This window comes from Heliangelus exortis, chromosome 21 (assembly GCF_036169615.1).
Source record: "Heliangelus exortis chromosome 21, bHelExo1.hap1, whole genome shotgun sequence".
Lineage (NCBI taxonomy): Eukaryota > Metazoa > Chordata > Aves > Apodiformes > Trochilidae > Heliangelus > Heliangelus exortis.
The window spans coordinates 2785678-2801464 of record NC_092442.1 but is presented as its reverse complement, the minus strand read 5'-3'; the positions used below and the strand labels follow the sequence as shown (position 1 = coordinate 2801464).

Below are 15787 nucleotides of genomic sequence, written 5' to 3'. Positions count from 1 at the left end.
AGCATCTGGGCTGCCAACTCTCCAACCTCTCTCTGTGGTGTGTGAGCTTGTCAACAGTTGCTGCAGTTGGAAAAGTTTTGGGGTCACTGCTACTAACTGTGCAAAAGCACAGCAGTACAAGTACTTCAATTACTACTTTTAATATCATATTTCATCAAAGACAGAAAAGCAGAGTCTGGATACCATAAGTATGGCAATGCTATTAAACCATTTGTATGAATTTAGTTATTTCCATCTTTAGAATCCATCTAAGGAATCAAAAGACAAACATGGGAACAGGAGAGGAGGAGGCAGTTCCCTTCTCCATTTCTCATCACAGCAGAGGGAACCTGAAATTGTAAGAGCATCTCTTCTAGAAGAATTTTTTTAAGTGTTCAATCTTAAATCCTTCTATTTTCTATCTTTCTACATATTCTTTCAACTGCCCACTATGAGAAGCCTCCCATCTGGTGCCAAAAATGACACCTTGAAACTACAACATATTCCTCTTGAATTTCCTGGTATACCCAACTGTCCAGCCCTTTGTTTGAAAGGTTTCTTTAATTTCCAAACAGCACAAGTGTCAGCACATGCTGTAGTGATGCCACTCCAGACATGAACATCACTCTCTGAACCAGCCTGGCACAGGCTGAACAGTCATTTTTTTTGTCCCCTCTAAGCTTTCATCACCATCCCTGCCTGACACATCCTCCTTGGAAAAGGTTAACACTTTGAGTTATTTCATGAACTTTTATTATAGCTGGGGTCTATTCTGCAATTTAACACCCACCTCTTTTCCTCTGCTAAGGTGGAGTAATTAAGTCAGTGCTATTAATAGGAAGAAGTTCTGTTACTGCAATAGGTAGAAATCTGTTTAGCCAATGAACTACACAGACACTGAAATTGTTGACAAGCCCTGCTCTAGAGGTGACTGAAATAAAGTGAAAAGCTAAAACATTCATCATAAATACTCACAGAAATTACTTTAGTCACAATCAGGTGATTTTCACAGCTTTTTCCCTAGAAATTCTTTTACAGTGATGCTAAACAATTTGGCCAACTCTACTGACATTAGATGCCAACCAAGTGCTTGTCCCAGAGGCACACACAGTGGTGCACAGAGATCTCCTGGAAAACCCTCTGGCAGGAGAGAACAGAGGCCATGTTGCAGCAGTGCCAGACAGCAAGCTCCTCTGTAATGAGAACTGCACTGATCTGATTGCAGGAGGCAGAGAACAACTCATCCCAGTGCAAGGCAGCTTGAAACAATGGTGTTTGCTGGAGCAAATGGTGGATGTGGCATCCACAGCTCTCTGTGGGAGGGAGAGTTCAAAACATCAAGTGAGATGAAATTTCAGGAGGTGAACAAGCTACTTCAGCTGAATGCACATTAACCCTCAGGTGCAGCAAAGAAGAAAACATTTGTCCTGATTTTTTTTTTTTTTTAACAGATTTACCACTGTTAAAGGAAAAGCTGTCAAAAAACCTTCACATCCTAACGGTCTGAGAACAACAATAACCTAATAATGGATTTCTTATGGACAAAGTAGCCCTAAATATTTATAATGAGCCATTACAGCGTGCATTGCAACTTTACAAGCCTTCATCTAATTATTTCCACTGAAACAAACACACAAATCTTCCAGCTCCACGCTGACACACACACAGCCTCTCCGAGCACCAAGCCTTCAGCAACCTTGCTCTGATGGACACTTTTTTTTTCAGGAAATGACACAGTGACATAGGTAAAAGGTGATTTAGATAGACTGCTGTGTCACAAATTGTCAGGATCTGATTTAAAGACCTTGCCTTTGTCAAGAAAGACAGTTGGGTGTCTGCTTTAAAGAAGTACTGGGAATATTTTCATCAAAGGTTTGAATTGAAAAACAGTAGGAGGTAAATATCTGAGATGTTGCCAAGAAAGACCGCTATATCCGTGCAATTACCATTAACAGGGGACAGCAGTGGTTCAATGAAGTAATTCAATCTGGTGTCCTACATTTTATCAGACAGCAATTTTGAGTTCTGACATAAAAGGCTGAGAAAGAGGATTGGACTCTTTTCTGTGAAATTCAGCCTTAGTTCTTGCAATCAGGAGATGTGTTCTTTGCTTCAGGTACAAGCCCAGTAACCCTCCAAGTGACTCAAAAGAATAATGTACTGACACTCACCATAACACTCATCATGCACATAGGAACAAGTCATACTTTGGGCAAGTTTTGGAACCAAAAATCCCTGCAGAATTAAGGGAGTGTTTTCCCTATTTAATCAGTATTTCTTTACTTTTAACTTTAGCAGGAAGAAAAGGATCCCTTTTTCAAAAGATTAAGTATTATGTAGCCTAAATTAGTAAATATATTGTTCCAAAATGTAAGAAAGTGAGGGAGATAGTTTCTTCAGAAAAGAGAAAAATGAAAAGCCTATGGAAGCTCACATCAAAACAATACCATCACATCTCCTCATTAGTACATCCTTATTGCACACTTCTATTTCCTTAGAGGCTTTTGCACTGTTTTTCTCCACAGTAAACCTACCAGTTAGCCAAATGCCAGCACTGGTGATTGCCAAGGTCACCAAGTCTGCACAGTAGCTCTGCATTTCATCTCAGCAGACCTGAATGGCCCACAGCTCCCACACCTGACACCAGGATGAATTTTCATGCCATCAGCTCAGCACTGTTGTCTCCAGCACAAAGCTGAACAAAACCATGAGGGCCACCGACCCTTTTTACAGAGAACTCGCCAGATTTGAGCCTTTGAGGTCCTTTCTACCATAATGCTTTTTGCCATAATCCCTTCTTTTAGTACAGATGTGTGCTGTTCTATAAAATCTCAAATAATGCAGAAATCTTGCAGGGTTTTGCATTTATTTTAAATGCACATAGAAGGAAATTCTAGTTTTTCAGGTTTTGTCTCACCACAAAGAATAATGCCACTGGGTAATGTGCATCAGAAACCATCAAGTGTGGCTCTTTCAACTTGGTTTATAAAGAATTCCACCTAGTTCCAAACTTCAGTAACAATGGCTCTTGGTTCATACACAACATGGTCAAGCACCTTTAAGTAGGATACAAACCCAGGGCTATCAATGAAGCACTCAGCTCAGGGCTTGCAGATCCCTTTTCATGAAATGATATAAAATTGCCTCTAGAGATCCAACACTATCTTTTCCTCCAAAACATTAAACACACAATAAATACATTCATGCTACTGAGCATTCTCTTGAAATGATATGAAACTGAGACCCTAGGAAAAAAATGAAGGTTTTGTGTATGACAGCTTAACTGCTTGCAATCAAACTAATTTGCAGTACGATGACCTGAAATGAGTTTAAAAGCACCATAATGCATGTTTAGCAATCAGTGAGGCAATTCTTTCTTATTCAGGTTCACATCTGCAATTTGTGTCACATGTTATGGGAAAGAGAAGAAAAAAAAAGAGGGGGAACAAAAAAAAACTAATTTTTTTTTTTTTTTGAAAGAGCTGATGAGCTAAACATAACCTACATTAAACAACTTTACAACTTGAGACTGACAGTAAATCTTAAGTCTTTCTGCTATTTATATAAATCTTATGATCTCCCGAGGAGGAAATGATAAAATAAAAAATTTACTTATAAATTACTATGTCTCCATGTCTTGGTTTTTGTAAATTGATTTTTGTTGGAAAGAAGCATAAGGGTTCTACAATATATGAGGAAATACCATGCAAAAATAACTCAGATCTTCATCATTTCTGTTACAAACAGTCTGAACTGAGACCTGTCTAGACCAAATCCCAGGCCAGGTAATTTATTCTGCTGCATTAACACTCCTCAAATACTGACTCAATAATACATCTTTCTCTTAACCTAAAAATGCAGAGTTTTGTTCTCCAAAACCAGTTCTCTTGCTCCAGCTATTCTCACCATGACTAGCAGGATGCTGGAAATAAACATGTGCCTGGTTTTGTTGTTCTTGGTTTGATGGCCATATTGTTAGCCAACTCTTAAATGAGTCTCAGTCGTCCCTAGGAACAGCACTGCAGTTTATAAATGCTAGAATTAATAGAGTTGGGGTAGATTTTATTACACATAATGTATTTAGTTGGCAATGATGATGCCTTCCTTACAGCAGCTGTTAGAATAAGCTGCACTTTCAATGGCTCCTGGAAAACAAAAGACAGCACCTGAAAGATTTCAGATAAAGAAACACCAGGGTTTCCAGGTCTCACTGCTCCACACCAAATCTGCCCCACTGAGGTCTGCAAAAACTAAAAGGTAATTATGACCCACAGAGAGGTTTCTACTGGGGATCTGGTCCACTCTTCTTGAATGGGAATTCACAGAACTATGAATCAGAAGATTCATAACCTCTGCTGTCAGCTCCACTTCAGCAAAGAACGGGCACACAGAGATTTTATAATGGAGCCAAAATGGATTTCAGTACACCCTTCACAATAGTAGTTGGTAAAACTAATTACAGGGAGAAAATTGGTGATCATTCATTACCCTCCTAAACAAATTAGGATTTGTTAACAATGATTTATAGTGCCAAACACAGGATAACAAGGATTGTCTTTTCAACTGCATTCACAGGGGACATGACAGTTTATTAAGTGTGGTGCCATCCACACAGCCACTGCTGCAGGGATTTGCAGACCACCTAGTATTTCACATGGGTACACATGTTTTACACAAGCAAAATACTTTTAAGTGTTTGGCTTCTAAAGTCAAGCACTGAAAACCACTGACAGCTTAACCTGCTTGCAAGAACAACTCTTTATTTATCAACATCACTGTGTCCCTGATGTGCAGTGTTGTATCCTCCTCTCTGTAGCATTTGCTGGTCAAACTTCATAAACTTATTTCAAATTACACTTTTGATTTGCTTGTTTATCTCCTGTGGAAACTAATGGGTTTTCCTATGCTTACTCCTAGAGTGGAGTCTTTTAACATGCTAATATCTGAAGAGAGTCAACGACACCACAAGTTTGACCACCCCAAAGAACAAAGCCCAGGCTATGTAGGACTGCTGCACTGCACATAGCCCAGAGAACATCTGAAGGAGCATCTACTGGTTTGAAGGGTTCTACCTGACAATATAAGCCCAGACAATGTGCTGGTATAACTAATTCCACAGTTCTTCTGTAAGGCAGAAGAACTTTTTACATCTTGGGTAAAAATCAGTTCTATTGCACAGTGAAAGACCTGGCCTTATCTAGGCCAAACACTGGTTTTCCATCATTTCTATCCTAATACCATTGGTGCTCCTCTTATTCTCCTTGGGATGAGTTTTCAGAGCTCTGAGTAATGTAATGCAACATTGCACAACACAGTGTCCCAGTGGCATGCTGTAACTATGCAAACAGCTGCTGAACTGAACCCACACAGGGCCAAACTGGATAGCACAACTGATTAGCTAGGGCCTTTGGGAATATGTTCACAATTTATGTTTGTCTGAGTCACCAGCCCATGTGCAAATCACATTTTTGGTTTTTCCTCCCCTCCTTTTAAGGTGGAGCATGAGCACTGTTTGGAAAAGAAGCATCAAAAGAGATTCTGTCTCCATTTCAATTCCCCAATATTGTTTCCAACTCCAGCTTATAACCAAATTCCATCCAGCTCTGAAAAATCCACAAACTCTGTGCTTTTTTTAAGAAAAAATAACCCAACCAACCTGCTAGCCAAAAATAAGCATGATGGAAAAGAAGTAACAGAAAACCACCAGGAATTAACACAAAGACTTGAGGAGCAGACCACTGCAAGAAATGGAAACAAGATGCCATAAGCAGATATTGTACAATTGCCAAAGAACCTGACAATCCTGGGACCTGGGATTTATTTACCTAGGGTTTGGTTTCTCTTGTGTTACAAGCCAATAAACCACCTGCACCCTTCAATGTGAATTTTGGAAAAGAAAATTAGCAAATATCTTTGCTTGTGGTGAGATAAGAGAAAAAATGATTACAATTATTCACTCTGATCATATTCTAAAGCATCTCTCTCCATCTCCTAAAATCATAGGCAGCTGGACAATGTTAAAAATTCACATAGTTCAAATAACTTTCCCTTTAAAGGTAAAAAGGTTGGCTTTCCCCCTGAACTTTCCAAATACTTGACCTGACTCCTCAATGAGATGCAATCTACCTTATTATCTGTCTTTGTTGAGAGATAATGACAATTTGCAATGCAAAAATTATGGGACACAACTGGGAGATTTTCCAGGATGTATTTAGATACAATTTCTTAGAGTGCACTAGTATTAATAGCAACTCCAAATCTTTTTTCACATGCACCAATCACAGCCAGGCAGTCTATTCCACAGAAAACAAGAAAGTTGGGCCAGTGCAAAAGGCTTTGACAGGTGGGCTGTCAAAGCTGGCTGTGTGAAAACCTTCCCCAGAGGATGAGAATTTGTGCTTTACCTCCTATTTGTCAAGGAATGTAAGAATCCAGTCCCCAACTTTGCCATTCAGAAATGTACCTAGTTATAGCATAAAATTAGGCAAGATTTCAGCTTTCACCACTACTACTGGAAGTGCATTATTAATTACTAGGATGAAACTATCATCGGAAAAATGGGTTTTGTATTACCAGAAGTGTCAGGTATGGACAAGTTTCTTTAAACACTCAGTGACCTCAGGAGGCTCTCTATAGAATAAAAGGATTCAAAAGTAATATTTGTTTTGCTGAAGCATGCACAACATCCACAAAGACTGCAGACCCATGACCCACCAAACCTAAATGCCTGCCATAAGCATGGTTCCTAAAGGAGGTGCCAAGTCTGACAAGTATCCTCTCCACTATGTACATGTGAGGTGTAACACAGCCTAAACAAAGATTCCATTAATACTTGAGTTGAACAGCAAATTCAAGATGTTTAATCCATACCTCAGTCTTCACTCACTTTTGAATAAAATCTGCTTCCATCCTTGCATCTGCTTTCCATAGGAGATGTGCTGGGACAGTGAATCCACCATTAATAACTTTAACTTACCTGGCTGCCAGTGTTTCCTTCAGTGTGCTACACTAAGTAATATTTTGTACCCCAAAGTACAATATATATTGATCAATAATGTTCACAAGCAGAAATTATATTATTACCTATTAAACTAAAAAACATTGTTGTTCTATTTGAGATCAATGACCTTTGATTTGATGTTCAAGGCAAACACAAAAACTCACTGTCTTTTCTAGTTAAAAGCTCTGGAAAAAAAGAAGTCAATTCAAGTGCCTATTATTTTGCACTTTGATAATACAGAAATTACATTTATTAGAACTGCATGCTAATTGGATCATTCTGGAGCATTTTTCTCATTCTCTGGTACCACAAAACACATCTGGGTTTTATTTGCCCCATGTAAGTTAATAAGGGTAGGGCTATTTTTGAAACAATAAGCAAGATAATCCTAAAAACACTTTTCCAAAGTGAAAAAGGAGGAAAATACCCTCCACATTTCCCTCAAGACTGTGCAAGTGTAAAAATGACTCTAAGGCAGAAACTGAAGGAAGTTTTCTATTTACTTGGTTATTAGTGAAGAAGGAAAAACAATGTTTAAGAACCCTTATTTCTATGAGTATACATAAAAAACAGTGCAGTGAAATGTATCATATTAATGGAACCTAATAAGGGATTTCTCCTCCACCTACACAGGTCCAAATCTGTATGATCTAAAGTGCCAACACGTTGGCACTAGAAGATGTCAAGCTTCTTCTTGTCACTAAATCTTTAACTTGGGAGAACTGGAAGCTTTCAAGCTTTATGCTGGAGCATAGGAGATGTTGACACCTTCCAGATTTCACTTTACTGGACCAACCCACAGACAGTATGGTGCAAGGGAACAGCAGATGGCTTTTCTTCTGTTACCTCTGCTTCCTAAAGATGAAGCTGAACATTGTTCTTAAACCATGCATATTCAGCTCTCACTATGAGGAGAACAAGGCTTACTTATATATGATAAAGCCTTCCATCCCATACTATATTTGTCCCATTGCAAAGCATGTCAGTACATGTTCACATGATGAGAATTTTAAGTGCCCAAACAGAGGAAAGGAATTCACTCTGAACTATGCAAAGACATTCAAGTTTCAGTCTGAATACAAAATAAATGTTGAGCCATTTGACACTGGTTTTCCCTTCATCCCTCAACTCTTAAAAATACACAATGGGGAGCACTGAAAAGAGGAAAGCAGTTTGTTCCTGTTTCATAACTTCCTTTAAACTGATCTGGACTTTGGTCTAATTAGAAAAAGTACCACAAACATTTTTCAATGGATAATGTCTTTTCAGACCTTAGCACTGGCTGAAACATTCTGTTTGTGCAGAAGACCAATGTAAAGCCAGCAGAACACAGTATTTCTCCAGGTATTAAGCAATTTTTGTGCTTGCATTTTACACTTCACACGTGAGGTCACATGGACAAAGTTTAAGCCCATAACTTCCTTATAGGACCAAAAGCTTATATGAAAAAAAACCCTAAATTGAACCATGTACTAATGGAAGAAAATGACACTCTGGGAATCTGACAAGAGAGCAACAGATTTTTCCAGGATGTAATTGAATACTATAGAGTTTTCCCCATAAATTGATGAAACAATAGAAGTAGGCTTTCATTACAAGCAAAGCTGCAGAAAATGTCTCATTGCATTTTACCCACCTGTTTTGGATATACACAATGCTCTGTTTCTCTTACAAATACTAAAAGGCAGAAAAAACCTGCTTGCAGAATATAGCATAAGCTACAAGTGAAAGAGGTTATAAGCAATTTAAATACAAATCTTGCAGGAAAACAAACAGTGCATTGGATTCATTGGAAAACTTTTTTTTTTAGTCCCAAACTTATCTATGCAAGATAACATTGATGAATGTGGGAATAGGCAGATAGAAGGGTATGAATACAGACTGTGAAATCAATAAAGGGGCATGTAAATAAATAACAAAAACCCCACTGATCAATTATAAGACCAGCTGGGACCTGATCATCTTCTCCTGACATGAAATGTAGGTCTAGCATAAATACAGCTGCATTTTCCAGTATCATCTGTTAGACACGGGACTTTTAACCAACAGGTAGAAACCAGTGTGTCCTGTTCACTGGACTGTGGTACACAGGAGATGAGACAGGACTGTCATAGTGGGCTCTTTCAAGTCTATGAAACAATGAGAACTGGTACAAGGGGAAATCAAGACCTTACCAATCTCCAATTAGAGAGCTGGCACGACCACAGTTGATTTGATTTGCTATAACTGTAGAAATCACTGTTGGAATTTATGTCTTAATTAATATGACACCTGATTAGTTCACAAAAACACTGACCCTCATGTCTGAAATATTACTTCTAAAGGATTTGTGGAGAGAGAAATAGAAAAAGAGAAGTTAACCTGTTGGGCAGACTGAGATTGGTTAGTTATGCTTGTTTCCGTATAATAAGGCACTTTGAGGAATAATGCTATGTGTTTGGAGGCACATGTGTTAAAGTTGAGATACACTTACAAAGTAGCCTGTTCCCAAGCTGGAAGGAGCTGAGCTCTGCAATAAAACACAAAGACAAAGTGGAAAGTCAGTGACGGTTTTTAACACGTTCCAATCCACACAGCTCATTACCAGTCCTTTCCAAGCTTTTCATCACTACATCACAGCACCAATGTGCTGCCCCTTGTCATCTGCTACTGAAACAAACACCGTGTTGCTTAATTTTTCCCTTTACATCTCTCAACAACTCTGAGATGGTAACGTGCTATTTACTGAATTCCAAGCTTCTGCGGTGGACGTAATTGCCAATTTATTTGACAGGCAGCTGGGTAATGAATTAATGATGGCATTTCGCCCTGCACTGAGACTAAACAGACACTCATCAACCAGTCTCCCTGACATGCTGACATTCAATGCCCTGGACTCCAGCTACTCAGCTTCATGGCCACAAAGGGGCAGGCGGGAGGGGGAAAAGAAAAAAAAACGTAGACTGACTTCAAAACAAAAAGCCCGGTGGGTTTGGATGACTTTTTCAGTGTATGACCTGTTTGCCAATTTATTCCCGAAAGGCCCTGGTTAGTACACACAGAATGCTTTTCCAAAATGAGACATTTTGTAAACATAATTAGTAGTTTGAAATGTAAAGAACGTGTGGGCACAGAGAAGCCGCTTCAGTCGAGGCACCATTTCCTGGAGAATGCAGTCACGACTATTTCTCCTTTGGATGTCCACACTGTTTGACAAACCAAGGATTTGAAACAAAAAAAAAAAAAACAACTAAACAAAAAACAAATATCTTCATTGTGAAACAGATTTCAAAGCGCAAACCCATAAAAATAATTAAATCCAATATCATCATCATGGAATATAATCAAAAGGTTTAAATGCTTTAAAAAAAGCATCCTGAAATTCAGCTTAAGTGGGACATGACCACAACCTCCACATTCACAGGAATTAAGGAGATAAAGGGTTTTGTTTCATTAGTTTTTCATCTAAGCACCGGGGATTACACAGCAGGTTCTCTTAGAAACATGGTGAGAGACCTAAACATCTCAGCCCTAATCCAGGTCACTGGTTGTTCCATTAAAGGGTGAACAGTTCCCAGTGCTAGGGCCCTATCACCTGAAACACTTCAAGCCAGGCTGGTCAATGGACAAGGAAGAAAACTGGAGGATAATTCTCCATGAGCAGCAGGCAGTCCAGATGACCAGTCTTTAACTCCTATAGCTCAATTCCCATTTCTGTTCCTTAGCACAACCTCAATTTCAGCAATGACACAGCTCAGTGATTACCAGGCACTGCACGGGGGACCCAACCAGCCTTGGCAAACCATTGGAAACGTGCAGAATTTCCATCACTGTTGCTCCTGTTCTGAGACACTGTTGCAGGGAACCCTAAGAGTAAATTCTCCCCAATTCTGATCATGGAGTGCAGCACCAACATAAAAGAAAACAAACCCCCACAAGGGCCTTGTGGTATCTTTTTACTGAAATTGGCACAGCAGAAATAAGACTGTGCCAAGAAATTGCAAATTAACAAAATTCATTGCAAATAATCAGAACATTACTGTGTGTTCACCAAAGCAACATTAAAAAGGGGTTTAGAGAGGTTACATGTCTATTGGGAAAGTTCTTCTAGTTTAAGACACTGGAATTTAAAGACTTAGCAAGAGGAAGTTACCTTTGTAGCCATAAGGGTACCAACATAATAAAATCAACAAAGTGTTGGGACATCTTATATGAACACATAAAACTGCTATGGAAATTTGCAAAATATGTGGTTCCTGTCCCTTAATACTCTCAATCTTGCGTGCTGCAGCTGCTGCAGGACTCCAGATCTGCAATCTACAGAGCGGGCTATCCACATGTAAGGGGACCTCCACAGAAATTAATAAATTCTTCAAGTCCTTCTGGCCCCACTCTTGCTGCTCTGGGGCCTCAAGCTCCCTCTGCCACCATCATCCACAGCAAGACTCTCCTGGTCCCAGTGACAATGTCCCTGAAAGCACTTCTGCAGCAGCATCACACTGTGGTGCAGAGCAATGTGTGGTGCAGCTTTGGGAACACATGGCTGTGAGTGAGGGCCAAGGGCTCAGCTCAACTTCTCTGCTCTTCCCCTGTGTCCCCGTGACCACACAGCTGAGAATAACCTGGTAGCCACCAAAATCCACTCAGTGCACAGCCCAGCTACTGCTTCCAGCTAGGAAGTCCCCTTTCATAGGCCACTGATCACAGTTTTGGGAGCCACTGTAGCCTGCAGCTCTGTAACACCTGGTAAAGAGTGCTTTTCAGCACTTAAGAGTTACACATAGCACTCAGAGTTTACTGTCCTGGTACAGAACATCACCTCTCATTTTACCCATTCTGCTTTCTGCTTCATGCCCTTTAAATTCTTTTAATTTAAGCTGGAGATGTACCCACCAAGGAAAACACATGCAATCATCATAACTGCTTTTGTTTAAGCTAGGTACAGATGCCAAACCAGTCCCACTCTTTCACTCATAATTTTTAAAACTTACTTCATAGGCTGAGAGCTCCAAGGTTTGCATTCTGCATCTGTGTGTAATTTTTGTCTGCTTTTTATTCCAAGTTTTAGAAGGATCAAATATCAAAACAAAAAAATATAAAAGGAAGAAAAAAAGAAGAAGCAAACAAAATACTTCCCACTGAATATTCCCATTCCTTCAAAAGCAATGCTGCAATGGCTATGGGAGGACAGTCCAAACACAGCAGTCAAATGACTTCCACTGAAAGGAAACAACTGTGCATTTCCAGGGAATTCGAGTTTGCTGGATGGAAATATAGCCCTTCACACACTGCATGCTGCATATGGATAGTACAGTTTGCAAACTCTTTGGAACTGAGGTAAGACTGTGTTGCACATGCATGAATGACTAAGTCAGCTGTGTTGTGACCTGTGTGTTGACAGAGCACAAAGGCTGAAGCAAGGGCTATGCAAGAAGACAGCTTCTCACCTTGTTTGATAACTCCCAATAGCGAAAGGATCCCACTACCCACTGCTGAGTGTGATACTGTGTGTGCAGCATCTTTAAAGCCCATGCTGAGTCGTGATCCTGCACTGGATGGTTCTACATCTCCTATATAAAGTGTGCCTATAATAAAGGTAATGGTTTCACTTTACGAAACCCTTGGCAAAATTCAACATCAGATACACTATTTGATATTCACACAACCACCAGCAGAAGCCTGCACCAGGTGCCCATCAGCAAAACACAAGTCAGTCACTTAAAATTAACAGGGTTTTGGTTTTGTTGTTTTCCTTCTGAATTTTTTTCCTTTTTTCTTTTTTCCTTCCTTTCTTAAAGAGAACAAGTTTTGGCCCAGGAGCAAAAATGTAGTAACCCTCATGTAAGCATTAGTTTATTGTGTACCAAAGAAAATTACATCCTTGAGGTCTTGGAAGGCACAGTTATCCCCGTTTTGCATATATATTGTGCATTACTTGGGGAGCTGGGTGGGGAGAAAGCCTGTGTTGTACATATTTGTTCTGGCTATTGTTTATGCAGGTCTGACTGAATGAAGGAACAGTGGGTATCATTTCAATTTCTGATGTCAACATCAAATTACTTATTTAATTTCATGCCTGGCGAAGCATTGTATAGCTACACGCAGAATCATTTCACTTCATTTGTTATGCTGTGTTTTCTTGGCGATTGGCTTGCCTTCCAACTGACAGCTTTAATTACGACATGAATTTGATTGCACTGCCGAGGAATTAACATAATGCAACAAAGCATTTAAGCACCCAACCTTAGACACACAAACACATCCACACCCTCACATCCACACATGCACAAAGCAGCAGCCACTGCTGCTGAACGGCTTCTGGCACACACACACAGAGCTTTGCTGGGGTTATTCCACTTTAGATAGAGCCAAGATTAATGGGGATATTCTGGAGAGGGAAAAGAACTCAGGATTTCAGAGCATGTAACCCAAAGACAGTCCCTCAATTTGTCTTTCTTTGGCATCAGAACACGGGCGGGAGGAATGGGAGACTGAAAATAATCCCATTTATGAGGCTGAAGCCATGAGCTGTGCACAAGATTACCCTGCTAGGGGTGTAGACACCTTTCTTCCCAGGGCAAACAGCAACAGACCTGGTGAGCAGAGCACTCCAGGACAGTGCCTCACTGACACCTCACTGTGACCTATTCTGAAGCACAAAGTACACAATGCAGCAGGAGCACATGGCTACAAAGCACTGGAGAAAGGGAAGCACTCATGAAAGTGTCAGCTTTGATGAGAGCCTAAGACAAGACCTATAATGTAGGGGACAAATGAAAAGATTCCTGTCCCCCTCCCTATTCAAGATCTGGAAAAATATCTTACACAGAAAGGTGCCAACTATTTCTCCTGCCTTGTGATTCCTCATTCAGCAACAGCAAGCAAGGGCCAGGCAGACCACCTTTCTCTTCTGCAGCAAGAATGGAAGACCTGTGCTACCTCCCAGCTGATGACCACATGCTAAGAGGGTTTTACTACTCATCACCTTGCAGAAAGCCTGTAGCTTACACCAGGAGCAGCAGGCAGGGCTGGGGGTACCCAAAGCAGCTTGCCAGTCCTCTCCCATCACTGTGGGCTTGCATTGGCATTACCATCATGATGAGGAAGTTTCATCTCACTGACATCAGATTTCTAACAGGACTAACCAGGACTTTACAGCTGAATGTAAGCATCAGTTCCTTGGTAGATCAGGAATTTAGAAATGTGCACCAAAGAAGTCAGGTTTTTTGATTTGTTTCTAATTAGCCAGGAGTCTGCTAAACCCCTGAACACTCTCTGTTTACCATGCAAGCTAGATGTGACTCTCACATTTTCCTCAAGTAATCTCCCAACTGGTTTGTGAAACATGGCTCAGAAGTACCCCATGTATTCCCACAGTTGGAAGACTCCATTAAAAATACATACAGAAAGATAAGAGGAAAACAAACTGACTGAGCTCTAAGCTAGGGGAGAAAGCACTGCCATCTTGTATCCAAGCAAAATCTCAACAAAATGAATTCTACTACTGGCAAGATTTTGATGAGATTAAATTGACTACAGCACCCTATATATAAAGGAGGAGCAGCTCTCCAATTTCTCTTTTAGAACCCTGGAGCCACCTCTGCCCATAGAGGAAAAAACAAGTTGTCATTCCCAAAAATACTATATAGGGGAGAAAGGCAGAAAGAAATGGGCTTATGAAATTCAAACAGTGATATGTGTTAGGGCACTTGCAACAGAGCAATCATTATCCCTAACGTAGCAGAGGTCAAGTTTTCTGCTAATTATATTCTCTCACAGAAGGGGTGTGTGTGTGTGTGTGTGTGTATATTTGTGTGTTTGTGTGTGTTTGTCCCCACGTATTCAAGGTAAGGACAAAGAAAAGGAGTTGATGGAAAAGAATCTCATGGCATTGCATCTGACAAGAACACTGGATATTTCTCTTCCCACTATCTGATGCTATTTCAGGCCTCATTATGAGAAAAGTCTCCTGTTTAACATGGTCTTTCCATTGAATTATTTTCTTTTCATTTTTGACCACCTCTCTTGCAAATGCTGCAAATTACCTGCTTGGATCTCATTAGCCTGGGAAGGAGTCATCCCTTGTAAACACACTTTGCATCAATCTGTGTTACCCAAGGACTGTAGGTACATTTACAATATGCAGAGCTGAAAGATATCTGACAGGAGAGGGAATGAAGCCACTGACATGTCAGCTTGCAACTGGATATTCATTACACTGTCTCCCTCATTCTGCATCTGTCACTAAGCTATCACTTAGGCTCCACATTAAAGCCCATGAAGCTAACATTTCTGTTTCAACAGCTTACTTACAACTAGGGATTTGAAAATTGATCATCCACCTAGAGTATATGCACTTCATTCATTATACATATTTCCATGCAGTAGCCATGCTTAATCTTGCAGAGCTGTCGGGCTACATCATTATATTTCATGTCCAAAAATTGCTTTCTGACCTGAGGGTTAATCTGCTTGCAATGTTTTATATTTTATTTCTACCCTTTCTTGACTGCACAACTTTTTGCATATTTCTTTAGAGGAAACTGTTAAAATCAGAATGGGATCTTCAGAGTAAACTTACTCTTTTTTTCAGTAGTTTTTTTTGTTCTAATTAGTAGATATATTTAGAAAACTCACGTCTTCAAAAGATACAATTTAAAATAACCTTATGAAGCTCTTCATGCATCCTTGTGCATACCTGGACAGTTCAAGGTGAGCTTGGTGGCCAAAATTGTAAGGCCTCGTCACATAAAAACAAGGGTGCTTGTCTTTGCCAGAGAAATGCAGAACAGTATTTACTGTTCTAACTGAAAGAGCCTGGCAAAGGCC

General features: G+C 40.0%; 1 protein-coding gene across 6 annotated transcripts in view; it reads right to left on the bottom strand.

The window, feature by feature from the left end:
- The window catches only part of AUTS2 (activator of transcription and developmental regulator AUTS2), a 758376-nt gene that overhangs the window by 401308 nt on the left and 341281 nt on the right, over positions 1-15787 (bottom strand). For all 6 annotated transcript variants that reach the window (XM_071765453.1, XM_071765456.1, XM_071765457.1 and 3 more), the window contains one exon: positions 9453-9488. In XM_071765453.1, the coding sequence (XP_071621554.1) occupies positions 9453-9488 (36 nt within the window). The remainder of the gene's footprint in view (positions 1-9452; positions 9489-15787) is intronic.